Source organism: Apus apus, chromosome 10 (genome assembly GCF_020740795.1).
Source record: "Apus apus isolate bApuApu2 chromosome 10, bApuApu2.pri.cur, whole genome shotgun sequence".
NCBI classification, from domain to species: Eukaryota; Metazoa; Chordata; class Aves; order Apodiformes; family Apodidae; genus Apus; species Apus apus.
The window spans coordinates 18,986,553-19,012,682 of record NC_067291.1 but is presented as its reverse complement, the minus strand read 5'-3'; the positions used below and the strand labels follow the sequence as shown (position 1 = coordinate 19,012,682).

The window sequence follows — 26,130 nt, the reverse complement described above, 5'->3', positions numbered from 1 at the left end:
CTCTTTTTTTTTTTTTTTGTTAAACCATAGCAGTGTATTTTATCTTACTAAATTCTCCATTTTGCATGTATATGCAAACATGAAAGGAGCAGCTTTTGTGCCTACACTTAGAAATGTAGGTTGCTCCATGTATTTCAAGGTCTCTCTGCTGATTCTTTGTCAGGGATTGTGTGACAGCAGTTTGACATACAAGTGCTCTATCTGGAGGTCTCTTAATAGCTCTAAGTAAGTGATTGAACTTGTTTTTTAATTATTTATGCATGTTTATTTGTATGCTTCTTTAAAGAGGACATGATATATCTGCTCTGCTGCAGCACAAAATAAGTAGGAAGAGTCTCTGTCTCCATTCCAAAACATGGAGATAAATTCTTCCCTGTCCAGCTTTTCAATTAAATGTTCACATTGACAAATGCATAACTGCTTATAAAATGTTTTGAAGATGTGAGGGGAAAAAGACAATACAAAACTGATTAACTGAGCTAATTTATATGATTGGGCAGAAAAGAAACACAAACAGGAAAAGATAAAGGAGAAACCCAAAAAAAAGAAAAATGGTAATTTTTTTAAAGGATGCGTGGTTTTAAGAACTTTTTTTTGGGAGAAGAGGATGCAGTGTTTGACTTGTGACACTTAGAGGAAGCCTGAGTTGTAGGGGTATTGGAGGGGCAGCACCCAGCATCTCCAGCCACTTTGGAAAGATCTCTGGTGCTTGTGCTCTCTTGGCTGCTTGGCTTTCCTGTTTGCAAAGTTGTGCAGTGCTGTGATCAGATGAGAACAATTGCAAAAGAAGAAATGCTTGTTGCTAAACATGCTCAGTTTTGAGATCTGATGTTATTTATATTGCTCCCAAAGCAGATGTGTCAAAGTGTTAGGATACAGTCAGGCAAGTGTCCCGCCAAGAGATGTTACATGCTAGTTATCTCCTGTCCTGGGTCTAGCCCAGAGGTAGAAATAAATTGTGGATAAATTTCCAGGAAAATGTAAGGGGAGGAGGAAGGCAGGTGTGGAGGATGTTTCTTCTCTGTGGTTGCTGTCAGCTTTCTCCTTCCACAGTCCCAGAGGTCTGTGAGTTGTCTGAGAAAAGAGAGAGCACGAAGTAGTAGGAGCAGGACATGCTCTGCAAACAGAGTGGCTGCATTTTTGAAGGTGTGTGCTTTTGCAATGGGTAATTTGCTCCTTTATTGTCTGCAGAATAACAGCAGTGACAGCATTGACTTTCTCTAATGAACAGCTGCTCAGTGCTAGGATCTATTCCCGGGGGAGGCTCGCAGGGATGAATAAGGTTTCATGCTTCTCCTCCAGAAAGGGTGAGAAAGTTCGCAGAACAGAAGATTGTTACTTGGTTGTTGGATATCTCCAAATCTTGAACTGCTGACAGCTGAGAGCTGAATGTGTCACCATACAAGTCAGGTTTAACCTTCCAGCACCTTCACTGAAGCAGGGTGTTTATGGAGATGGGAGAAAGGTGTTAGTTCCCATCCAGGGAGTCAGCCTCCTGTCACTGCAAATGACCACCACAAATTGACTGAACAAAAACCATTTTCCTCCTGTTGCACTGCTTGGATTCTTTGCTGATACTCTGCCCTAACAAGAGCAGGGAGGCAGGAGAGGATAGCTGATGAATTACGGATGCATTAGAGGCAGACTCAAGTTGTAAACTCTTGGAGTTTGAAATCACTGATGTATGTTATAACTCAAGCTATGTCTTTGAATAAACTTCTTGAGCTTTGTCCTGAGCAGCTCCTCATGGTGCCCCCCTTCACATCCCTGCTCACAGTTCTCCTTTGCTTGGAAATGATACAGATTGGATTTGCAGAGGTCAGGCAGCCTGTGTGCTGAGATCTGTCTGGCACGCTCGCTTGCTGTCTCATGGTTCCCTGTGCTCCCTTCCCCACCTCCATTTGGGTTTGTACTCCACTTGATCAGAAGCAAGTAGTTGTATTTCCTCTGTTCCCACCCACCACCAGGCCCTGGAACCCAGCTCCAGGGGCTGAGAGATGCTCCTGAGAGCAATGGTACACAAGAGTGGAGCACCCAGATTTGTCCTGCCTTTCCTGTCTCATGAGAGGAAAGTGGAAAAGCCCATAAACTGGGAGGTCTGCTGTAGTGAGTCATTCAGAAACAGGAAAACCTGGGGGAACCTGTTGATGTATTTCTGCAGGTATCACGAAGTCTTGTCTCTTGCTCTGTGATGGCACCTGTGCTGTCTTCCTGTGCAAACACAAGGGTATGCACAGGTTGATGAACTGTGCAGGAAAAGAACCTTCTTCTCCAACTTTCAGTGTCTAGAGGATTTCTCTCAGTCCTAGTGAACTTATTCTGAGTCATCCCAGAGCCTTACTTGGCACCCTACAGGCTTTTTTCCAGTAAAAAATAAAATTGATCCATCTGATTCAGAAGGGCAGGAAGTGGACAAAAGCCACCAGTGACAGTGAAGTTTGATACAAATCCATGAGTTGTGCCTTGGGCTGTGCAAAGCTTTTGCCTGGAGCAGCTTTGCTACTTGGAGAGACAAAACAAAGCTGGTGTAGGGGGGAGAGAAATCTCAAGGATGAAGTTCCAAGTAGCAGCACTGGGAAAGCTTTTGGTGCCACAGAACGAACAGCACGGTGCAGGTGCATACAGTGACCTGGTGTGTTCAGGCAGTGAAAGATGTCTTGGCAACTGTAGGTTTCTTTTTCCTTTGGCTTTAATAGTATTCCCTTCTGACTGGAAATTATCTTAATGACAGTGGAGACAAAAATCTCACACTGGTTTTACTCTCTGATGTTTGTTGGAATCCCCTGTGTAGAGGTGTTCCTGGTTAGCTTAAGACTGTTCTTGGGAACTCTTAAAACCAAACAAAGCCTTAGCAGTTTTGTAGCAGTTAACCTGCAATCCATCCTATCCAACCAGACTTTTGAAGTGGCTGGTGAAATAGAGACTCTAAAGGGGGCTCAGTTTAAAAAGGATCTTGACTTGTAGACTTGCTCTGATGGACCCATGGTGAAATACAAAGCTGGAGAGAAATGTGTGTATGTGTGCAAGAGGTGTATGGGGCATTCATCCATGCACAAACCCAGGAATGTACTGGGAAAGCAAGCAGAACTGTTTGGTTTTGCAATATGATTTGAATAATTATCAGTGACAAACAGACATGGGGTCTGGGCTAATATGTTTTCCCAATAGTTTTTCAAAGCTGAAACCAGAGTTTTGGTCAAGGGAGAAGGAAGCAGGAATGGATGCTTGAGTTGCAGATCCTTGTGGCTGTTACTGCTCTGGGTTGTCAGTGAGATGTGGAGTTGTGCTTTGACTGTCAGGAAGCCCCAATATCAGCCCTCTTTCTACATCTGCAGAGTAAGTATGGAGCTAGTAAGTAGCTAGTTATCAGCCCTTTTGGGTGGCCAGGCCTGGTTCCTGCTGGCTGGTTACCTGGCCACCAGCAAGGTCTTTGCTGTTTTCCTTCCTGAGCACCCGGGGTGTGGGACGGGCAGCACCAGAGGGAAGGGTGGCACATGGTGCTGCTGCAGGATTGTTCAGGGTGAGGGTGGTGAAGCATTTGGTTGGTCCTACCCCAGCCAGGAGAAACACAAGGCCCCAGGAACGGGTGAAGCTCCAGGCAGTGTCTCTACAGCAGCGCTTCACGGGGGCTCTGCTAAACCAGGAGATTGCAGAGCTGGCCTCCGGGGGCCATTTCAGAGTGAGGGTTTGTGCAGCTCACAAATGCACAACTGTGCAGCACTTCTCCTGGTGACTGGCAGCTGGCTAGGGACCAGGTGTTGTGATGTCAGGTGTGGCGCAAATGCCTTCACATGAGGTTTCTATAACCTGTGAGGTGCCTTTGCCAGCCAGCACCTGGGGCCGTGCACTTGAATGCAAGATGAATGTTTCAATCGTGTTTGAGGAGCTTTCTGTCTTCCTCTGCCCTAAGCTTGGTAGAGAAAGCTGCTTGGAAATCTGGCAGCGAATATATTACCAGCTGGCTGATGGTTTGTTGTTGGGTTTTTAAAAATCTAATTATTTTTTTTCCCCCAGCACTGGAGAAAGGACAGCTTTATGCACACAGACGTTTCAGCAGGTATGCTGGCAGTTGGTGGTGTCAGGTGAAGAAGTTCAGTGCCGTGGTAGACTGGAAGTCTGTCTGCTTTTACATTAAGCCCATTTTCTGTCCCAGTAGTTCTCAAGCCCAGCATTGGCACCACAGTGAGGCCTCTGAATCCATAGTCTGGTGTGGTTTCTTCTCTTCCCTGTCCTGTCCCCCAGCTTTTCCTGCTGCAGCTGGACATGATGGCTGTTAGGCTGAAGGTGTCCCATGGCATGTCAATGTGAACAGCTCAAGTAGGTGAGCACAGCAAAGCCCTGGGCAGCCCACACGGTGCTGTAGGCACTAAAAGAGCTGGTACACACCAGGCCCTCTCTGCAGCCTACTTGTTGCTTGGGAAGGAAGGTGGCTGGCTTGGCTTTTTCCTTCATGCCCCATGGCAGCTCTTACAGTTGGTATTTGCCCAGGGCTGGGATTGCACTTTGGTCTGGTCCAGCCAGTGCCCCAGGTCGAGGACTGTGGGTGCTCCTTAGTCTCTGCTTCCATCTGCTGGACAAGCACTGGCTCCTGCTCTCTCCCACTTTCCCTTGGTGCCTAGGGGATTTTGCTAACTCCTTTTAAACTGTGCTGATGTAATAATATGGATGGAAATCCCTTCCACTCATGCATGGACTGCAAGAAAATGTCCATGTTGAACCAGCTCTCTTTGGCAAGACTTCTGAGCTAAAGTAAATGGCAGCAAGCCTGGAGATGGGCTGAGGGCAGCACGTTTGGTGCAGCAATGTGTAGTGTCCTGCTATGCAGGCACACTGCATGCTGAGGCCAAAGCTCCTCTGGTTTATATTCACAACAAAGTCAAGTTTGAGTGAGTGCTGGTTGGATGCCATGTGAATAGCCAGTCTGGGTCAGGTCAGCGGTCCAGTCCCCATCTCCAGAAGTGACCGTAGCTGGAGGAAAGCACGTAAAAAAACTGGGGTGGGAGGGACATGGTGCTTTGGACATCTCCCTCAGTATCTGACAGTCAGGGATGTGAGGAAATGTTGGACTGGGGACTGCAGTAAGATCTTTGTATTTAACAGGCTTGTTAAATGTGTCTCCCATGAACTTGCCTGAAGCTCTTGGTTTTTTAACTCTGCATCATCTTGAGACACTGAGTTTGTGCTGTGCAAAAAGGTCCTGCTTTTACTTCTTGGAGACCTGCTGCCAATGACTATCTCTGCTAGATCATGGGAGCACCTGGAGCATATTTAAGAATTACTTGTAACATGTGACTCTGCAGTTATTTCTTCCTCATGAGGGCAACAAGTGTCCCTCAGAGTTAGACATATTTGGGAGAGCTGGAAGAGCAGGATCACTACTGTTGAGTGTCGTGAACAGTCTGGTCTGCTCAAGAGTACTCCAGTTTTCACCTGACATCAGGAATTTGGCTGCTGCAAAGGCATTTTCTTAACCTTCCCTTAACCTCTGCTCAGCTGTAGGCAGACACAGGCAGAAGGTTCATTTTGAGAAAAAAATCCCCATCCTGTTCTCAAGACATTGTGCCATGCAGCCTGTAGATCGTCTGTAAAAGTTGCTTTATTTACACGTTGGCCATTGGTCTGTACATGTATAAGCTAAACAGTGCTCTCTCCTACAGTGTGTAGTGACTGATTGAGTCTTTGTGCCACCAGGAGAAGGCCTGGACACAGAGGCTTGACCTCTCCTTGTTGCAGTTTACAGTGTAGCACCTGGATGGTAGAATTTCTTTAACCAAGTCACTATGTTCTTTCTGAGCTGTTGCAGTGCCTTGCCAAAGGGTGTGCTGTGGTGCTGGTGCTCTGAGGATAGTGTTGGCTTGGTTCATCTAATTAACAAACATCGATTTAGCAACAGTTGATGAAGGTGCTGGGTTGAAACTCTACTTATTTTCCATGTGAAAATTCCATTTTTTTTTTTTAATTTTTTTTTTAGCAAAAGTATTGTAGTCATGTAGAAGCAAGATCTGCTTTTCATTTCCAACTAGACATGAGCCATTATCACACAAGTGACTACCTGGGGAAGCACGACTGAGGTGTTTGGGCTCTACAATCTGTCTTTTTCTAGGGACTTCGCAGTTTGGAAGGACAGACTTACCGTTTTCTCTTTGACATTAGGTTCCCAGCCAGCAGGAGGAGATGTCACCATTATTGCTGCACCAGAGAACACCACGGTAGTGGCTGGGGAGAGCGTGGTGATGGAGTGCATGGCAGCTGCTGATCCCACCCCCTTCGTCTCCTGGATACGACAGGGTGAGCGTGAGGGACAAAATTAAGCTTTTGTTGTCAAGGGGAACCTGTGGATGCTTTCTTCTAAAAATCTGTTAAAAGGTGGAAAAATCTGTGGGACAGGAAGGGTGCTTGTTACGTCGGTACCTAATGACGCAGGTAGTGTCACAGTGTAGGGTGTCCTTGCTAAGCTGGAATTACTAATTAAATCTAGAAGGTTACAAAGCATGCAGTTCACTTTGTAGTTGTTTGACCTGTGAAACGTTTGTAGTTCTAATGCCTGGATGCCTTTTGATGTGAATTAATCATCCTCATTGTATGAGCTTGAGCAGTGAAGGTCATGAGATGGGGTCATGTCTATGCCACTCCTCCAGGGACTCGGAGGTTAGTGGGGATTCTGTGGAAACTGCCATTGCACTGGAGAAATTACTTCTATTATCTTGGAGGATTGTAAAACATTATAATATCTGTTAATCAATGGAGTGGCTGGATGTGTTGCTGCAAGGCTTTTATAAAAAAAAAAATCAAAAGTCTTGGTCAGAGTGGCAATGGAAGGATAGAGAAGATGCTCAGAACATGTCACAGGTGTACAAATGAGCCAGACTGGCATATGTTACACAGGGCTGACAGCCTAAGTCACCAGTGGGATGTTAGTGTCACTTCACTGAGTGTCACATCCATCAGATGTGTTTCAGAGGCTCTGACTGAAGGTGTTCTCAGCTCAGGAGTCAAATCTCCCCAGAAAAAGCTCTCAATCATTATCATAAGACCTGGTCACGATTTAAGACTCTTCCCCTGTAACCATTTATTGTGGTTGGTCTTCAGCCCGGATTTGTCCACAGGCAGTGATTTTAGTGTATACAAATATTTCCTCTTCCCTTGAAAAAGCAGCAAGAAAAAATCTTGGAGGACAAAACTGTGGAAATCTTGGAGGACAGAACTGTGGAAATCAAATCAGTAAGGATTAAATGTTCTGGCAGAAATGTTTCTGGTTTATTCTGTGTACTTTACAATTAGAAATGTTCAGCTTTCTCATGCTTATTCATTGCTTTACTGAGGGCTACTGATGTCTGTACTAGCGAAGATATTAGAGTTGATTGTCACTAGGAAAGTTTTTGTATGGGGGAAAGGGGGTTAGGTTGGTGAAACAGTTCCTTCCATGCTTCATTGTGAAGTGTTTGCTTGGTCCCCCTCTCCTTCCCGATGTGGACTCTTCAATTAGAAAAGATGGATTAACTGTGCTGGCAATTGTGTTATACAAGCATGTTTCTTTCCAGGGCTTCATTAAGGAGCAGGCTGGGTTACTGGACGATTAGTCACGTAGGTAACATTGAGGATTGTACTTTCAGGTTGCCAGTTTGGCTCTTGCCAGCCTTGGTATTGTCAGCTAATTGCTACCATCTGGAGTCAGATTTTTCAAACTGCTCTATGGCACATGGGGTGCACAGATTTTCTCCTCCTCTGAGTGCACAGCCACTGAACTGTGAGGCCATCTGAAGTCCCCCAAAATGGATGGAGGGGTCAGAGGATCTGATCTCAGCTGCGTTCCCTGCTGATGGTGCTAAGTAGGTGCAGCTGCTCACAGTGGAGGTGGAGAGCTTGCTGCTGTGTCCAGGCACAGGCTTAGCTGAGCCAGGAGAATGGGGAGAAGGCAGGTCATGGCACATGGCTCTGTCTCAAGCACCAGGGTCCCAAGGAGAATCAGGAAACTCAGGTATATTTGGGTTTATGTCTGGGACCCAGAGGAGGGAAGAACCCCTGAGCTGTTGGTGATTCAACACTTGCTGACATTAGCACTAATGAGTGAGGGGAGGAGGTGTGTGTGTTCATGCATGGGGGTCATCAGGCAGATCCAGCAGCTTTTCCAAAGTGTGTGTTAGCATTGCTTTCCCTTGATTGTGATATTCCTGGAAGGTCTCATTGCAGGCACACCCTAGGCATCAGAGACTATTTTGATCCAAAACAGAACTTTTTTGGTTATTACAGGCTGAAGTAAACCTTGGGCCAGTGTTGACTTGGGCTGGCTGAGGCTTGGTCAAGCACCGAGGAGTGTCCCAGCAGGAATCCTCCTCTTGACTGGGGTTTGGGATTTGGAGATCTCTCTGCTCCCCAGCTGTGATCCTGCCTCTAGTAGACCTGTTGTTTGCAAGCCCTCCTAAAGGGCACCTGGGGGCTCCCTTCCCCATTTGTGCATCTTTCTTCCTGCAGATGGAAAGCCTGTTTCCACAGATGTGATTGTGTTGGGCCGGACAAATCTCCTCATTCCTTCCAGCCAGCCCCATCACTCAGGGGTGTATGTCTGCCGTGCTAACAAACCCCAGACCAGGCAGTTTGTTACAGCTGCAGCTGAGCTCCGGGTCCTGGGTGAGTACAGAGCAGGATAAATGCTCCAAGTACAAACTTTGGCCAAGTAGCTGTGGATTACCTGGACCAATTTCCACAAACTCCCCAAGAAGTTGCATTTGTGGCCCATGCTGAGTAATGTGGGAGGCAGATTAAAGGGCAGGAGGCCCTGGGTTGGGATAGTTCTCAGTGGGAGTGTCACCACTTTAATTTGGGTTTTAGCTCCTTGTATTTTCTGGACCGTTTTATTCCTTATTCTTGTTCTCCACGGTTCCCCCATGCAAATCTGTATCAGCAATTAAGTTTCAGTATCGTTGAAGCCAGCAGGGAGAACAGCCTAGGATCAGGGAACGCAGCACATGATTGATACAGAATTTATTTTTCCTTTTGGACAGAGTCTAAATTAAGCCTCTAGAGTCTGCCTGGCAAATCCTATCTTGTAAGCAAAGCTTCTACTGAATAAAACATATCACCGAGTGGGGAGGAGGAGGGATTTGCTTTGCTATCTTCTCCTCCTCCTTCCTGCACTATTTTGTCCTCTCTCCTCCCAGCTACCCCCAGCATCTCCCAGGCTCCTGAGACCATCTCGCGCACCCGAGCCAGCACGGCCCGCTTTGTCTGCAAGGCGGAGGGCGAGCCTGCCCCCAGCGTTCACTGGCTGAAGAACGGCCAGGCCATCCTCTCCAACGGGAGGGTGAAGGTGCAGAGCAGCGGGAGCCTGGTGATCAACCAGATCGGGTTGGAGGATGCTGGCTACTACCAGTGCGTGGCTGAGAACAGCCTGGGCATGGCTTGTGCCACTGCCAAGCTCTCGGTGATCGTGCGGGAGGGCTTGCCCAGCGCTCCCAAGAAGGTGTCAGCTGTGTCCCTCTCCAGCACCACAGTCCTTGTGTCCTGGGAAAGGCCAGAGTACAACAGCGAGCAGATCATTGGCTTCTCGTTGCATTACCAGCGGGCTGTGGGTAGGTGCTGCCTGCCTGTGCAACACAGTTGTGTTGTAGGTACAAGTGACAAGGCACGGGTTGGCTTTCTTTCCCTACGGACACTAGTGACAAGGATCAGGCAATTCCAGTTAGTTTAGCCCTTTTAATTGTAGGTAAAGGAATTTTCTCTTGGAGACACCTTCAGCCTAGTACAGTGCCTGTGGATTAGCCAACATACAGTGACTTGTTGACCAGCAGTAGTGTTTCCATGTAGCTGAGTTGTCTGGACTCTAGTGGGACCAGGCACTTCTGGAAATTTATTTTTGTTCTTTATCTTTTCCTCCAACACATTGATTTTTATATGCAAATAGTTTTATTATTAATGGAGATATTAAACAGCTACATTGTGTACAGGGGTAGTCACTGAATTATTCACACCCAGAATCTGAAGTAAGCCACTCAGGTCTCTTGGGGTCTGTATTCGCAAACAACCAGCAAGCCAATATTCTTGCCGAACTGTTGGCAGAGCTCCTCTGAAAATTAAGCTGGTAATTTCAGCTTCCTTAGCATGGATTAAGGAGCTTGAGTCAAAATAAGGATGTTAACATTGAGACATTGAATACTTCTGCCCAAAAAATTCTCATAAGATGGATTTTGTGCAGGTGCTGGGAAATTAGAGAAGACAGTGATTTTTTTTTTTAGGTGGATTTACACTATGGACCATGTGATTTTTAGAGGAGTGTCTTGGCAGTTCACTGACCTGCTGATCAGTGTTTCCTTGGCTCTAGGAACAGATAATGTGGAATACCAGTTTGCTGTCAATAATGATACTACTGAGCTGCAAGTCAAGGACCTAGAACCCAATACCAACTATGTCTTCTACGTGGTCGCATATTCCCAGCTTGGAGCCAGCCGGACATCTTCTTCCATCATTGTTCAGACCCTGGAGGATGGTGTGTTGAATTAGATGGGTATTGGTGCCTAAAAAATGTTCTTGGGCTGTTTCATGGTGAGCATGGAATATGCTATGGAGAATGGTACTAGCTCCTAGGAACCTGATCCTGCTACTTCTACAGCTTATTGCCAGAAGCCCTTTAAAAACAAACAAACAACAAACCAACAAAAAACAAAGCACTGTGGTCTGACCCTCGGCTTGGGTGATGAAGAGTGTGAAAATGACCTAGCTGACACTGGGGCCCATGAGAATCCTGTGGGAACTGCATTCAGGTCCTCTGGGCTTTCACCTAGCTAATGTGATATTGCTCCAAACTTGACTGTGGGCCAGACTTGATTTCAGCACAGAAGAAAGACATCTATTGCAGTTTGTAGGGTGGGAGCAGCTTTAATGTTTGATCTCTTAGGAACCAGTAGTTTGTATTGATGTTACCATTTATAGTGTAGCATTTTGTGAGCAGTAAAGGCAGAGAGCCAGAAGGACAGCTGCCCAACAGGGGAGGACATGAACAGCTTTCAACAGCCTGCAGGACAGAGGCAAGAAGCAATGTTTTTTTGCAGACCTCATGCAAGCCCCTACTGAGCTGCAGGGTGCATGATGTGCCTTTGGTACTCCTGACACTGCCTGGTCCCATATGCTTGTCTGTGCCTGTAGCCTGCAAAGCTGAGATGAAAGCTGCCTGCAGCACAGAGCTGGGATTCTCAAGTGAAGGGGGGTTCCCAAGCTGAAGTCTGGGTCTGTTTCCTTTAGTGTCTCCTTCGTGCTCCACAGTACAGGGTAGGGTGATTGGCTGGTCTGTGCTAACTTGCCTGGTTTCAATGGCCACAGGGTCCCTGGGGAGCAGGGTGGTGGGGCTGGCAGGCTCCGATCAGCCTGTTCACGATGAGCGGCCCCTTGTCTCCTCATCCCAGACACCTTGCTGATTATCTGAGCTGTTGAAGAGCTGTGGGGTCTTGGTTGAGTCTGTGAGAGACAGCAAGTCACCAGCAACTGAGTGGGGCCAAGACCAGGTAGTGGCTTCCAGCTAACCGAATGAGCTGGCAGAGATGTGTGGAGATCTTGCCCCAGCCTTGACTGACTTCCTGCTGTTGCTTCTGCCCAGTTCCTAGTGCTGCCCCTCAGCTGTCCCTGTCGAGCATGACTCCTGGTGACATCCGTGTGACATGGCTGCCTCCTCCTCTAGAGCTGAGTAATGGCAAGATAACGAAGTACAAGATTGACTACTGCACCCTCAAGGAAGGTGAGGAAAGCACCATTTGGGGGCTGGGGTGGTGTCTTCTGCTCCAGCTGTGTTGCTCTGTTGCTGAGTTTGATCCAATTTTATTTATATGGTCAGACACTCTAAGAAGCCTTCAGCAGGGGTGGAAACTTTCCCTATGCTGAATGTGGTTTTTTCAATTCCACGTGTGCTTGCTTTGCAAATCCTTTTGGGTATTTGCTCTTAAAACAGTCAAAGCTCTGCAGATTCTCACTTCCCAGGGTCTTGATTCTTACTAAGAGAAGTATGAGGAGCGTGATGAAGGGCTGGGCATATTCCCATGTGTTTGATCTGAATTAGTAGTCTGTGCTGTGACTCCTGGCTCTTGGTTTCTTGCCCTGAGCCTGCACGTGGCTCTGTGGCAGCATAAAACCTTGGAAACACTTGCAGCCCAGGACTCACACTCAGCAATGTGCGGCTACATAGTAGAGACTGCTCCCAGCTGAGCTTATGCCAGGTGAAGCTGAAAAGCAAGACCTCTGTGTCCACCAAACAGGCAATAAAAATCTTCAGCAAGATCAATTTCTTGTTACCGTGAAAATCCCAGGTCATTCTCAGTTTAAATTTCCTGTTACCTGTCTTATGAACTTGGGTGGGCTGAAGAGGGAGCGATAAAACCTCAGTCTGGCCTGAGTGAAGGTGTGAATGTTGCAGAAAGCAGGGCTGTTGAGCAGTTCCAGTTCAAATTATGGATATTTAAATACTGCATTGAGAAGCACTGGAACATACCATCAGGAACCATCAGCTGTGTTCATGTTCTGCCAGCCAGTCAACAGCAGCAAGTTTATTGGCAGGTTCCCTCCAGACAGGCTCTGGTGCTGGGGACAACCTGCAGTTTGGAATGTGATGAAGGGGGTCATCAGCTCAGCCTAGTCTTTTGTCTTAGTTTTTCCCAGTGGTCTGAGATTGCACCAGGCAAAGCCAAGCTAGCTCAGGGTGTGCAGACCACATGGGGGCAGGTGGGCTTTTTGACTCCTCAGCTGCATTTCCCTTTGACTGGGAAAACCATGTTTTCAGTGGTGTCGCCTTGGTTCCAGCAGATCAGGTCACCTCCATTGAAGTGGGTGGAAATGAGACACAAATCACCCTCTACTCGCTCCATCCCAACAAAGTGTACAAAGTGCGCATCGCAGCCAGCACCAGCGTGGGCTACGGGGCCCCCTCGGAGTGGACCCAGCACCGCACTCCTGACAGAGACAACCAGACACATGGTAGGAAGCTGAGCGTTGCCTGGGGTTCAGGCTGGGGTTTGCAGGATGTTGGAGAACTTGAGGCATGATGGGAGATGTTTGTTTTCATTACAGAATGACACCTGTTGGGTTTGGTCAGACCCAAGTACCCACCTTTAGTTTTCTGGTGAGCAGCCTCTGGATGTCTCACTGCTTACCTGGATAATGGGTCTTTCCTCCCTTCATGTGCAGCTGTGAATGTTTTTGAAAGAAAGAAATAACAAAATAACCTAAAGCCCAACGTTATGGTATTTGGGATAGATAAACTGCCAAACAGAGCTGAGCCAGAGCCAGACTCCAGCAATGGTAAAAGATGTTGATATCTCAGAATACTCTGAGAAACTCCCACAGTGGCTTTGTGGCACTGCTTCTATCTCTATCACCCAGCTGCTCAAGTTACAGTAGACTGTAACTGTACCATTCTGTCAGACAGTGAAGATGTCCCACTCACAGGATGGCCTCTCCTCACACCCCTCTCTTGTGACTGAGGGTGGGGACAATTCAGTATAGTTTTGTTTTGTTTTTTCTCTTGTCTTGTTCTTCTAGTTCCATTTGCCCCTTCAGAATTAAAAGTCCGAGCAAAGATGGAGTCCCTCCTGATAACATGGCAGCCTCCAGCCAACCATGCCCAGATATCTGGCTACAAGCTCTACTACCGAGAAGTGGGCCCAGAGGAGTCCAGTGATGAAAGCCCTTTGGATGGTGGTGAAGATGAGAGCTGGGACGTGGGACCCATAAAACTAAAGAAGAAAGTGAAGCAGTATGAGCTGACTCGACTAGGTTAGCCGGTTACATCTTCTTAGCAGTTAGTGTGGAAACGTAGGGTCTGTCTCTTGCACTTGATAGCAGTCCCAGGATGCTTCCAAGAAGCTCAGTTATCTGCTTGGCTGCAGATGGATAACACCAAGATCATGTGAGCTTTTTTAAGAGCACTCAAAATCCTTTCTGGAGCGGAGCTCCTGGGGCTTGTTCTAAGCAGAGTTTAAAACATGGAAATTTCTGATTGTGATTTCCAGTTACTGTATTTTTAACCAAGAGCTACTAATATACATATTGTATGCTAATAAGTGGATCTGAATCAATTAGTGTTTTTTATTGTGTCACTAAAAAGAGTACCTAGATTAAAATCTGCAGTCAGGACAATGATCTCTCTTGCCCTGTGTATTTCTAAGAAACTCAATAATTAAATGCTATTTGAAATCTCTCTCTATTAAAATGCAGAGATGGTTTAATTTACAGTGTGCTAATTTTGGGTCAGTATTTTCCATCTCCCCTAAGGGAAAAGGGTTAGAAGACTTTAGTGTCCATGGCTGTAGAACCAGTCTGCAGCACAGTCAGATCTTCTTGTCTGGCTAGCTGTGCTTGGTGTTTCCAATAAGAAATTCTGTTTCTAACATCTGATTGTAGTAATTAGTGGATTTGCCCATCAACATAGGATGGAGAAAGAGGAGAGGGAGTTGTGGCAGATGCATCCTTGCTTACTAGAATTCTTCCATCCTCTGCTTCATGCACTTCATCCCTGTTACTGCCCAGTGAGCTGAGCCTACAGAGCGAGTGTTCCTCGTGCTGGTTCACCTTATGCGTCTAGCGTATCCATTATGCGTGCTGTAAAGGTCAGGCTGCAGCACCTGGAAAGACAGGTTGTGTCATTACTAAGTAGATTTCCAGCCATTTTGCAGCCATTCTTCCACTGAGAGGATGTTAACAGTTAGGAGTTTCTCTGAAGAATTTTGGTCTGTAATTATGGCACTGAAGAAATCACATGTGAACATCATGTGCTGCACCAACCACTGACAGGTCCGTTAGCAGAGGGATGCAGGAGCAGGCTGAATTGCTTCCAAATGCTCTGGCACAATGATGCTGAGAAGGCTGCTTGTTCTTCTGTAATTACTTCCTTGAATTTGGGCATCCGTCAAGCCCTAATGGTTTCCTTATGATTTAGTGGTTGTGTCTCTGCTGTCACTGTGTCAGTAAGAGCAGCTCAGGTTTCTTCCAGACGTGGATGTTCTCTTTTCTCGCGCTGTTGAATGACAAGCTCTTGCACATGTGCAGGCAAGGATGGGGTTTTATGGCAGGGAGCTACCCTGCTCTGGTACTTCCTTCTGCTTTAGGGGTCTTGTAGGCAGAGTGGGAAGCAGTCTCAGGAAAGGTTGGCAGCCCTGACTTGATCTTTGGGCTGCACATTGGCCAATGGGGAATCCCTGGAGGGAGATTTCCCTGCTCATGGCTGCCTACTTGGGAAGCTCAGCAGTGGAAACCTCTCCTGAAGTCCTTCTGTAAAAACAAAGCAAACAAAATACCTAGCATAGTCCCTTGGGAATATTTCTTGATGCCAGCGTGAGGGGGCTGCATGTGGGGAGTGGTGCTGGCTGGTGGGACAGTGAGATTTGCCCAGGCTGGCCCATGGCAGGTGGGCTGTTGAAAAGGAGCTGAAACTACAAATTGGGTCAAGAGCTTGAAGAGAGAAGAATAGAATAGAGTACAATACAACAGAGTACAGTACACTGTGCTTTGTTTGCATAAAAGAGAATATTTCAGTTGGAAGGGACTTAGAACAATCCAACTGCCTGACCACTGCAGGGCTAACCAAAAGTTAAAGCAAATTCTTAAGGTGTTTTCGAAATGCCTGTTGAACACTGACAGGCTTGGGGCATTGACCACATCTCTAGGAAGCCTGTTTGAGGGTTTGAAATGGTGTCAGGACTTCCTAGTTGTTTGCCTTACCCCCAACATTTGGCTTCTTGGTTATGCCCCTCGTAATAAATCTGCTCTCTCCATTTGAGCTGTCTGAAATAAAGGAAGACTTCTCCCATGCTCGTGATAACCTCTGGAGCAAACCTTTTCTCTTTGGAGTGATATCACTAATGACACACCTTGTATCTTGTCTGAGAGGTATGTGCTGAAGTCCTGTGAGAGTGGTGGGCAGCTGTTCAAAGGCACATAAAAATACAGCAATTTTGTGAGCCCACAAAATCAAAAAGAAGCTTTTCTGAATCACTAGGAGGGCGTTTCCCTGAGAAATTCTCATTGATTTCCATCAGTGTTCTAGCAGCTAGTCTCTGTAATGGTGTGCAGCTACCAGGGCCATAATTTACATGAAAATAAATGTTAAGGATCTGATTTTGTCTTCCACATTCCCATGAAGAAAGATTGCATTTCTCTGGGAGTGACTCCCTGGAGATCAGGGTATTTTCCCACTTAAAGTCTGGCACATGGCATCTGGCCAATATGAACACCTTGAAAGACTGAATGAAACAACATATTTAGCATATTGGATATATTACACAGCCATCCAGATTAGTGATTTGAAATTATCTGGACTAGATTATTCTGCTTATATTTAATGTATAATGGAATGCGGTGAAATACATCTGTTTTCAGGCTGCCTACTAGCTTCTTGACAGCTTGATAGAGCTTTATGTCTGCATGTTCTAAGAGCTTGAACATCTGGGCCTGTGTATAAAAATTGAAGCTAAGCATCTGACTGAGAAATCCAAAATAACCCTATTTTCAAAATGTGAATTGCTTGGTCTTGTAGCAGAGCTCCTCTGCCTTCACGTGTGAGTGGCTGCTGTATCGATCCTACCCAGGGATGGAGATGGGGGGACTTGCCCTTTCCTTCACTTCATTCTCCACCCACAGCTGCATCACATCTGTGAACTCTTCCCCATCATTTCGGATCACATCATACAGGATGAGCTGGTGTCCCAGTGAAGCTCAGCCAAGTGCTGAAGCAGGAGGAGGGGTGTGTGTGCTGGCCAGACGGGCTGTGAGGCACATTGTTCCTCCAGGCTCGTGGCCTCAGCCTTTGAGAAGTTGAGCGCCCTTTGGTCTCATCCCCCTTGTGTGGGTTGGAAATGTTTGCTTGTGTGTTGGTGAGTGTGGAAATGCAGATCAGGCTGCCTTGGAGGCAGACAAAACTCTGTTTGCTTTTGAGATTCTTTCAGGGAGAAAAATGTGGCTCAACTGTTTTTATATTCTGAGCGCGAGCATGTGTTGTAGAGCAGAGAAAGCCTTTAGTAATTGGTACCATTAGCCTCTGGGAGCATAATCAGTGCAGTAATAATAAAATTGGCATCAATAAGAAAGGTTTTATTCTGCTTACGTTGTCTGGCAAAGCAAGCAGTGATCTATCAGGGCAGGGAATGAACAGGCACGTCCCAAATTAACAAACTTCATCAATGTGATGCAGCCAAGGCAACCAAAGACAGTCTGGACTGCTCTTGCAGAGCTTCTGAATGGGCCAGCTGCTGAGGGGAGAAGCTGTCAAGTACCTTATTTGAGAACTTTGTATCTTCCAAGTTGTTTCCTCAATTATACAACTCATTTTAAAAAACCCTCAGATGTTACACAGCAAAGGAGTATTTCAGGTGATGAAAGACCTAAGGAAAGAGGGAAGTGAGTTTTGGACCAGGGCAGCAGTACGTGGAGACAGAGCACCGTGTCCTGCAGCTCAACTTGAGTCCAAGTGTGAGGTCCTTTGTGGGGTGCGTGGTTGTCTGATGGGAGGGGTGTGTAATGAGGACCCTCAGGTTTCTGCTGTGGGTTTTGTGTGAGCTGATGCTTTTCTAACTGCAGTTAATTGAAGCTCTGCTGTGGAGGCCAAATAATCACCATATAACAAAAGCTGCTGGTGACTTAACAGGGCATGTGAGGACTTGTTGGAAGGAAGATCCTCAGGCAGTGAATAAATCAGAAAGGACTTTAGAAACAGGAGGTGCATTTTGGAGAGGAGAGGATGTCCTCATTCTTCAGGAACACACAGTGTATCCAGTTCATGGGGGAGAGAGAAGAGTAATAGATTTCTTTGGTGATTTGCAAGGGAGAAAGATCAGGACATCCTGAGATGATGTGCTACAGGCCATGATGCTGGTTAACCCCTGGAGGTTGGGGCAAGTCTATCTGCTGCTCAAAGTTTCTGTAAAAAGTGAGGGGAGAACTAGAGAGTAGCTGTGATGTTACGTGCACCAGCTGTGAAACTGCTGGAAATGTGGAAAGCCTGTAGGTGGAAGTGAGGCTCTGTGATATATTTTAGCAAATACAACTCTGATGAGGTTGCTTTCTTGGATGGTAAAAAAAAAAAAAAAAAAAAAAAGGTGGTCAGATCAAAGAGAACGTGTCTAACTGGGGAGTTTTGGTAACCAGAATAACCCCAGACAAACCCTGATTGATTTTTCCAGCTCCTGGGAAGCTCTATGAGGTGAAGCTGGTGGCTTTCAATAAGCATGAAGATGGTTATGCAGCTGTGTGGAAGGGCAAAACAGAAAAGGCACCTGCAGCAGCAGTAGGTGAGGAATGCCCTTCATTTGTTGTCTGTCTCTTCTGCTTGGCATGTGGCTTCAAAGGAAGGGTGGAAGTCTAAGTTACTGAAGATGAATTTGAAGAAGGATGATACAGAAACTGAGAAGGTCCCAATATAAGGAAACTCCCATTGCAAATTGCCTTGGAGGAGTTACCCTGGGAAAGCAAGAAAGGAGCAAAATGTCCCCCTTCTCATTAGGGTTATTCTTGTATTGGATGTGGATTCCCCTCACCATGTTCTCTCTGGCCTCATTAGTGGCTTGGAGGTGGTCTTGGAAATGCCAGATAACCTGGGCTTAATCTCTTCTGTTACAAAGATTTCAGAATGTGAAGTAGCCATGCCAGGCTCTTTGCAGTGTTCTAAAGAAAGTAAAAGCTCTGAAGACGTAGGTTCCATTCTCAGCTCTACCAGCCTGCTGTGGGGTAGTGAACAATCTGGGCTCCTCCTTACCTGGTGTGGGCCTGTCAGGTGGGCAGCTTTGATCTGACCTCCTGCGCTCCACAGTAGTACCCCACCACCTTGGTGTATGGATCCTCATTGTGATCTTTCCCACATGAGAGAAAAAGCATGGACTGCTACGTGCACAGAAAGGTTAAGCTGGGCTTCTAGTCTTACTCTGGGGGAAACCATATTGGTGCAGGCTTCCCAACCTTGGCCTGCTGTGTTCCTTGTTTTCTGTGTCCGTGGTGGCTGTCCCTTGCCTTACTGTCGGGTATGTCTCCACATCTCTGTTCTCTTTTTGTTTTGCACCACAGACCCCCCTGTGCAGAAGGGTCCTCCGCTGCCTCCAGTCCAAGTCTATGCAGAGTCCAACAGTTCAACTTCCATATGGCTCAGGTGGAAGAAACCTGACTTCACCACAGTCAAAATTGTCAACTACACCGTGCGCTTCAGCCCCTGGGGCCTGAAAAATGCCTCTCTTGTTACATACTACACAAGGTAACGAGGGATGCTAAGGGTTCATCTGCCAGGTATTGCTCATGTCAGGAAGAAACAGGACAGGAAGAACCTGCATGGAGGTTCCAGTACTGAGCAAAATTCCTGGGTGTTTCACATGCTGGAAACATCTGCCTTGACTGCAGATACATTAAGGACTGCTGAAATGTGGCACTGGGACTTGTTTATGACTTGAATACCAAGGGGTCATTTATTGGCTGGTCTCTGCATCTTTTCTGCTCTATATGGGCCTTACATGCTGGTTTCCCTGATAGTAACATAGCCAGGTCCATTTATGGCCAGCCTCAAGACATTAATGATTTGTGGGATGGTCCTCATAAGTTTGGTTTAAGAATTGCTAGAGTTTAAACAGTTAAAGTAACTTGGAGATGTATCTTAAATCTGAATTCCCATGCAGGTTTTCAGTCTATAACCAGGATGTGTTTTCAAGATTTTCTGTGCAAGCACCTCAGAAATGGTCCTGGAGGCTGAGAACTGACTTTGCTCTGTAACTGGGAGCTGAGTTCTCTTGCATGCACATGAGTGCAGGAGCTGAAGCTTCAGATGAAAAATCAAATCCTGTAGGAATTAGTATGGTCTCTTACAGTGCTCCTGGTAAGGTGCCAAGGTGGCAGTGGGTGGGGGAACCATCTAGTGTTCATGGCCCTGTGATTGTGTCCTTTTTTGCCAGCTCGGACGAAGACATTCTCATTAGTGGGTTGAAGCCCTACACCAGGTATGAGTTTGCTGTGCAGTCCAATGGTGTTGGCATCGACGGGCCCTTCGGCAGCGTGGTGGAGCGGTTCACCCTTCCTGACCGTGAGTATTTATGGGAATTGAAGCCTGATTTTTCCTGAATGTCTCTCAAATCTCTCCCAGTGTGCCCCTGAGAGATGTGGTGATCTCGGATCACCTCCAGACTCTGGTGTCTCTGAGAACCTAAAAGGCTGAGAGCCACTAAGCATCCTGGTGGCTTTCCAAGCCCGTCGCACGAGTGCTGCTTTGGGAACAGAGACAGGCATGTCAAGAGAAGGAAGGCAACAATTGTTGTTACTGTGGGATTTCCTCGGGAGTTCAGAGAAATCCTACTTGTCAGGGATAGCTGTTCATCTTCACAGAGCAGCAGTGATGGGCTTTGGAGGTTGAATGCTCTCCTCTTCTTTTCTGCCATTCACCCTGGGTCTCCTTGTCTCTGCCAGGTCCCTCAACTCCTCCGTCCGACCTGCGGCTGCACCCGCTCAACCCCTACGCTGTCCAGGTGCACTGGTGCCCCCCTGCCGAGCCCAACGGCATCATTGTGGAGTACCTCATCCTGTACAACGCCAACCACACGCAGCCTGATGACATGTGGACCTTGCTGACACGAGAAGGTGAGCCTCCTCCAGGTACTGTAGTACCCCACCAGGTCCTCCTCCTCCTCCTGCCTTCTCCCTGCCCATGGAGCAATGATTGGTCTGTCCTGCTGCCCCAAATTTTATCTCACTTCGAGCATGTACAAATAAATGTTCAAGAGCTCAAGCTGCCAGCTTTCTTTGAGCGTATCCTGTGCTTTGCTTCTGGTCAGGTAGGAGAGTCCAGGGACATGACTACTAGGAGACATGAAATCATACATGTCTAGGGCTGAAAGAGCCATTTTCATCCAAACGTCCTGCAGATACAAGCTGGCAGCCAGTAATTCCTAGGAGAACGTATGCCAGCAACACCACGTGCACTCTGTATCATCAACAATTTAAGCAGCAAGTTCTTTAATACCAAGAAGTAGATGAGTTACCTCTTGGACCTCATGAAACAAAATCCCTCACTTCTGAGGGTCCAACAGAATTCCACTGCTGCTGTGCTGCAGCCTTTGAATACTCTTGGAACTGCACATGTTCAATCTCATTTGACTTGCTTTTGATCAGGAAATATCTTCAGCACTGAAGTGCATGGCCTGGAAAGTGATACCAGATACTTCTTCAAGATGGGAGCCAAGACAGTCGTGGGATCTGGTCCCTATTCCAGTGTGAAGGATGTGCACACCCTCCGGGAGAAGTTGTCTGGTACGAATTTCCTCTTTCTCCTGGTGCAGAAACTAAGTTGAGTTGCTGAAGACCCCAATTTGTCAGCAGTGGCATTTCTGTTGGGCAAGCCATTGCCTGATGTCCCTGTGCCTGCTGTGAGACCTGACTGTGTGTGGGCCAGTGCAGAGGGTCATGGCAAAGTCCTCAGATGTGCAGCTCCACAGGCCTCAGCCAGCTCCAGAACCCATCCCACAGAACTTCATCTCTCCTGCCCATTCCAGCTGCCTTCTCATTTGCCCTGTGTACCACGAAATTAATGAATGTGCACAGATGCCAGTTTGCTTTAAGCTGCTCTAAAAATTGTCACTGCCAAGTGATCTTCTTCCTTCATGTGTATAGAGGCATCACCTGTTGGTTTTAGAGAAGCAGTTGCTTCTCTGAACAATAGACACTTTGTACCTTCTCCCTGCTAGCAGCTGAAATGATGGATCTATTCTTCCTCTACTAGATGTTCTGGATATCCACTCTGTCACGGGAATAATTGTGGGAGTCTGCCTGGGGCTGCTCTGCATACTCTTCTGCATGTGTGCCAGCTTCCGGAGCAGCAAGCAGAGGTAAGGGTCCCCTCCCCTTTCCAGAGGGAAAGGAGGCTGAGGAGGAAGGAGACAAAATCCCCTGAGCTGCTTCCCCATATTCAGCTGGGCTGGTTGGGATGTAGTGCCTGACATCAGATTGAGTCTTGGGAGTGCTACCTGGCTAAGGAGCATATGCAGTATAATCTTTTCACTGGTTTATTTTCTCATTAGTTTTTCTTTAATCTGCATTGTTCAACTAATAGGTGTTTTTTTCAGACAAAGGAAAAAAAAACAAGAGGAAGAAACTGCCTCTGTTTGGGCAGTGTTTTGCTTCTGAGGTTGGACAACTCTAAGGGTGTTTGGGAAGGGTTTGTTAACTTCCAATTGGGAAAATGATGAAAGATTTCCAAGTGACAGGCTGGTTTAGGGAGGCTTGGACTCAGCCCAAAGCCCCCTGCTATCCCAGGTGTCTGGGTCCAGCCACAAGCATTTGGAAAGACCATGACTGGAAACCAGCTGATGTGAATAGAGGGTCCCCTTCCTCAGGAGCAGCAGGGCCTTGAGCATGGTCATTTCCACAAAGACAGGCCTGCAGGGGATCACTTTGTTTGGCAGTCCATGACTGTTTGGGGACAAAGGAGAAAGAGACTCATGAGAGATGTCAACTCTTGCTTGTTTTCATTCAGGGAAGCCCTGCCAGGTCTAGATTCACAGGCAGCTGGCAACCACACCTACTACCATCGGAGCAGGCAAGGGATGGCAGCTCCCAGTGCCACCTTGGACTCACATGAGCTAGAGTCCCTCATGTCCCCACTCCCAGAGGATGCACCTGTGCCCCTGGGGGACATCACAGAACTGACGGAAGTGCACAGCCTCATCCACACGAACCTCCCTGAGGACAATGTCCATGGGAAGAGGAAGGTAAGGACCCATGCATGTGGTGACTGGGCTCCCATGCTAGGCCCGAGCCTTTGGTGTGTCACTGATGGGGAAGCGGGGTCTGATCCTGTCCTGGCTGTGCAAGGTGCTCTGGGCAGCCATGCATTTCCCTCTCTGTAAAACTAACTGGCTGAATCTTGGCTGCCAGATCCAAGTTTGGGATCCCTGTGCCACCTACCACCCCTTTCCATCTCCTGGGACAGTGACCCCTCATCCCCAGAGAAGCAGCTACCAAACATGCCACCACAGAAAGCTGCACTGTTCTGGTTGCTGTGGCATGTAGATGGTGTGAGAAAGTGTGATGTCCAGAGGAGATGCTCTGCCTTCCTGTATACTCTTGCTTTTACAGCAAAAGGAGCTTTATCCAAAAAATATATGTTCGCAGGAACACCCCTGGAGACAGACAAGAAATTGTGTTTCATTTGTAAACCTTGTTTTTTGAAGAAGTCTTTTCCTTCCCTGGTTGGTTTGCCTGACATTGCATTGTCTTTCATTCTACCCTGCCCGTTTCCTCTCTCAAGCTTGCCTGAAACATTTCATTCCATTAGGGAACCTTTAATTGGCCTAATTTAGTTAATCTGTTTATGTCTCTCTTTGTAGCCCAGGGAGAGCATGTAAAGTAATTAGGAGGTTCAGTAAAACAAATGCATTGCAAGCACGTGGGATCTCAGCAGTGTGTTTGTGTGTCACCCCAGGGAAGGTGAGTTCAGGATCCCTCCTGACCACCAGACCCATCCTGGCTGCTAAAGGTGGTATGGGTATGGTCATTAGGAAATGCAGCATCTTCTGCTGGCTTTAATAGTCCTGAAGCTGTGCTCTTGGCCATCCCCAAGTGCCGTGGCCGATCCGTGCTCAGCTGAGGAGAGGTGGTTTGCAGCCAAGCTGCATCTGTGGGTTTTGGTGGAATGGAGCTGCCTGCCTGGACCCAAGCTGAGGAGCGTGAGGCATTTCCTTACAGCCCTTTCTGTTAAATAAGGGACAAATGTGTTCAATGATGGTGACTTTACCCTGAGAACAGGTCAGGGTTTGGGGAAGTTGCCTCCCTTGGGAGGCCTTTCTGGGGGCAGCAAATCCAGACCTCACTTCCAAAGCAGCAATCCTGCCTGCAAAGGTTTACACAAAGATGTTCATGGTGCAGAGCAGGGACTGGAGAGGGTAGTGCCAAGGCCTGGTTGCTCAGGGCTCAGCCTGACAGCTTGGGGTACCTAGTGTCTGTCACAGAAGCTGGCAGTGTCTGGCAGCAGGGTGATGTTCAGAGATCAGAGCTCTGAGGAGAGAGATGATTGTGGCTGTAGCGCCTCTGCCTCCCTCATTGGAAGGGGAAAGGCCACCGAGAGTTAAGTTCACTGAGGATTTTTGCCAGCAGAATAAAGAGCTTGGTTTTTTTATGGATCTAGATAGGGAGGTAAGGATCACTGAGGAGCAGCCACACGAAGCCACCCAGAGAGCAGGGTTGTCACCTGCGCCGCCTGGACTGGATGGCCTGGCGGGTGAAGGAGAGTTCGAGTGGCAGCCGGGAGCAACAGGCTGTTGTTGCTGGGAGTGGGCACTGGAGGGAGATGTGCTCCCACACAGCCCACCCTGCTCCTTCGGCTGCCCAGTTCCTGCTGGAAGTGCCACCTGAGCCAGCCCTGAGCCCTGTCACATCTGTACTCTGATGTGTGTAGTCCAGGATAAAAAGGCTCAAAACCATCTTTGTGCTGCAGTTGCCAAGAGGCCACATGTCTGCATGGGGATGTGGTTTTACCTGGCTGGGTGGTCAGTGGACAGCTGACAGCTCCATTAGGCAGGAGTACACTCAGCCATTCAGTGGGCCCTTTTCCTTCCTTCTTGAGTGTTTCCCAGTGGTCTCACACAAGGATTTGCAAATACACTGACAAGTGATTTTCCTCTCTCACTCAAGTGACCCCCAGACCAATGCCCTCAGCAGCCATGTTATGAATGACACCATAATGCACAGGCTGTGGTGATGCAGCTCTGTTTCCCCTGACAGATGGACTAAGGATGATAAAGTGGCTCTGCTCCAGACATCTCTGTCACTGCTGTTTTTGGGCCAAGTGATTTAAGGGGTGGGAGAGAATGTTAAAAAGCATCTGCTTTCTATGGAAGACTTCAGATTTTCATTGAGTGGAGCCAAACCCAAGCATCTTGGCTTGAAAATGTTTGCTGTTGTGCTTCTTGTGAGCTGGAACTTTCTTTGCTTGCTGCCCTGCTCCTTCCCTGTGGGCCTCTTCCCTTTGAGGACTTTCCATGAAGCATCCTTGTGACTTGGAAAGCAAAAGCTCTAACACACCAGGAAACTTATATCTACCTGGGTTCTTTGTCATTTTTGTGTCAAATTTCATCTTTGTGGAAAAGATGTCCCAAAGTTTTCTGAAAAGTCTTTGGTGAGAGCTGTGCTACCATTGAGAACTAGCAGAGACCCTCCTTTATCTGACTGGGGAGGGGTCTGTGTTATGTTGCATCTTTTCTGGAGGCACAGGGATGCTTGTATGTTTGTATGACCTGGAGCTTTCCCACTCACCCACTGCTGAGGTGCTGTTCAGCAATGAATTCTTGCTCTCCACTCTGGCACCCTTAAAAGCTTGGCACGTCTGAAATGTCCCCAGCTTTGTTTTGCACAGGATTTCAAGCTAGCTTAAATAGCCATCCTCATAAAACAGGGAAGGTTTCAAGATCGACATTTCCTGCATGTTCATTCTCAGCTCATATATTTGCATGAAATCGTTACTTGTCACTGAAAAGGTAACATGATCTAGGCACATTTTTACCAGTCAGAGTTTCTATTAAAAGGCTAAAATGAAAGGCTTGTTTGCTTTGATAAGGATTTAGCTGTAATGGAAACACCTTTTATTGGAAGATGTTTCTATTATTTTTCATTCTTGTGTTTGCAGTGAGCTGACAAAGGGATTTCCTCCTCTTTAAATTAGTATTAGACTGACACTCCTTGCCTTCCTTATTCTATTGTAAAAACCAAGAAAACATTTCCTTGTCTTCATCCATTCTGTACCCTCCCCCCTTGAGTAGAAAGAAATAATATCATTTATTACACCAAAAAGATACTGCAAAAAAAAACAAAACTGAGAAGCTTTCAGGCACACAACGTTTTCAGGTCTGTGATGAAAACAAAGCTAGAGTTAATTGCCCCTGCCCAAACTTAGAGACTAAGCCCCAAGAGGGTGTTTTTTTTCCCCCCTTTCAGACATAATGTGCTTGAACAACATGTGGGATATAGGCCATGTTGTGTGGCTGATGGTTTCTTCTGTTTGTTGAAAGTTGCAAACTGGTACAAAACAAGTTTGTTCTTGGTTGCAGCCAATTTCAGCCAGAGCTGAGCAGGCTGTTCCCAGAGTCATCAAAACCTATGTAAACATGGCAGATTGACATTCCTGCTAACAGATGGTCC

The 26,130-nt window shown here is 47.1% G+C and overlaps 1 protein-coding gene across 6 annotated transcripts in view; it reads left to right on the top strand.

Annotated features, from left to right (window-relative positions):
* The window catches only part of IGDCC4 (immunoglobulin superfamily DCC subclass member 4), a 263,733-nt gene that overhangs the window by 57,674 nt on the left and 179,929 nt on the right, over positions 1-26,130 (top strand). For 4 of the 6 annotated variants that reach the window (XR_007890471.1, XR_007890472.1, XM_051628875.1 and 1 more), the window contains 14 exons: positions 6,154-6,288; positions 8,473-8,628; positions 9,159-9,569; positions 10,319-10,483; positions 11,588-11,725; positions 12,781-12,954; positions 13,519-13,752; positions 18,153-18,260; positions 19,030-19,213; positions 19,902-20,029; positions 20,410-20,580; positions 21,112-21,249; positions 21,719-21,824; positions 22,472-22,706. Coding sequence is in view for 4 of the 6 variants with exons in the window: in XM_051628875.1 (XP_051484835.1) it covers positions 6,154-6,288; positions 8,473-8,628; positions 9,159-9,569; positions 10,319-10,483; positions 11,588-11,725; positions 12,781-12,954; positions 13,519-13,752; positions 18,153-18,260; positions 19,030-19,213; positions 19,902-20,029; positions 20,410-20,580; positions 21,112-21,249; positions 21,719-21,824; positions 22,472-22,706 (2,483 nt within the window). In the remaining 2 variants the exon portion in view is untranslated. The remainder of the gene's footprint in view (positions 1-6,153; positions 6,289-8,472; positions 8,629-9,158; positions 9,570-10,318; positions 10,484-11,587; positions 11,726-12,780; positions 12,955-13,518; positions 13,753-18,152; positions 18,261-19,029; positions 19,214-19,901; positions 20,030-20,409; positions 20,581-21,111; positions 21,250-21,718; positions 21,825-22,471; positions 22,707-26,130) is intronic. The other 2 variants (XM_051628874.1, XM_051628876.1) reach the window with 2 other exon arrangements.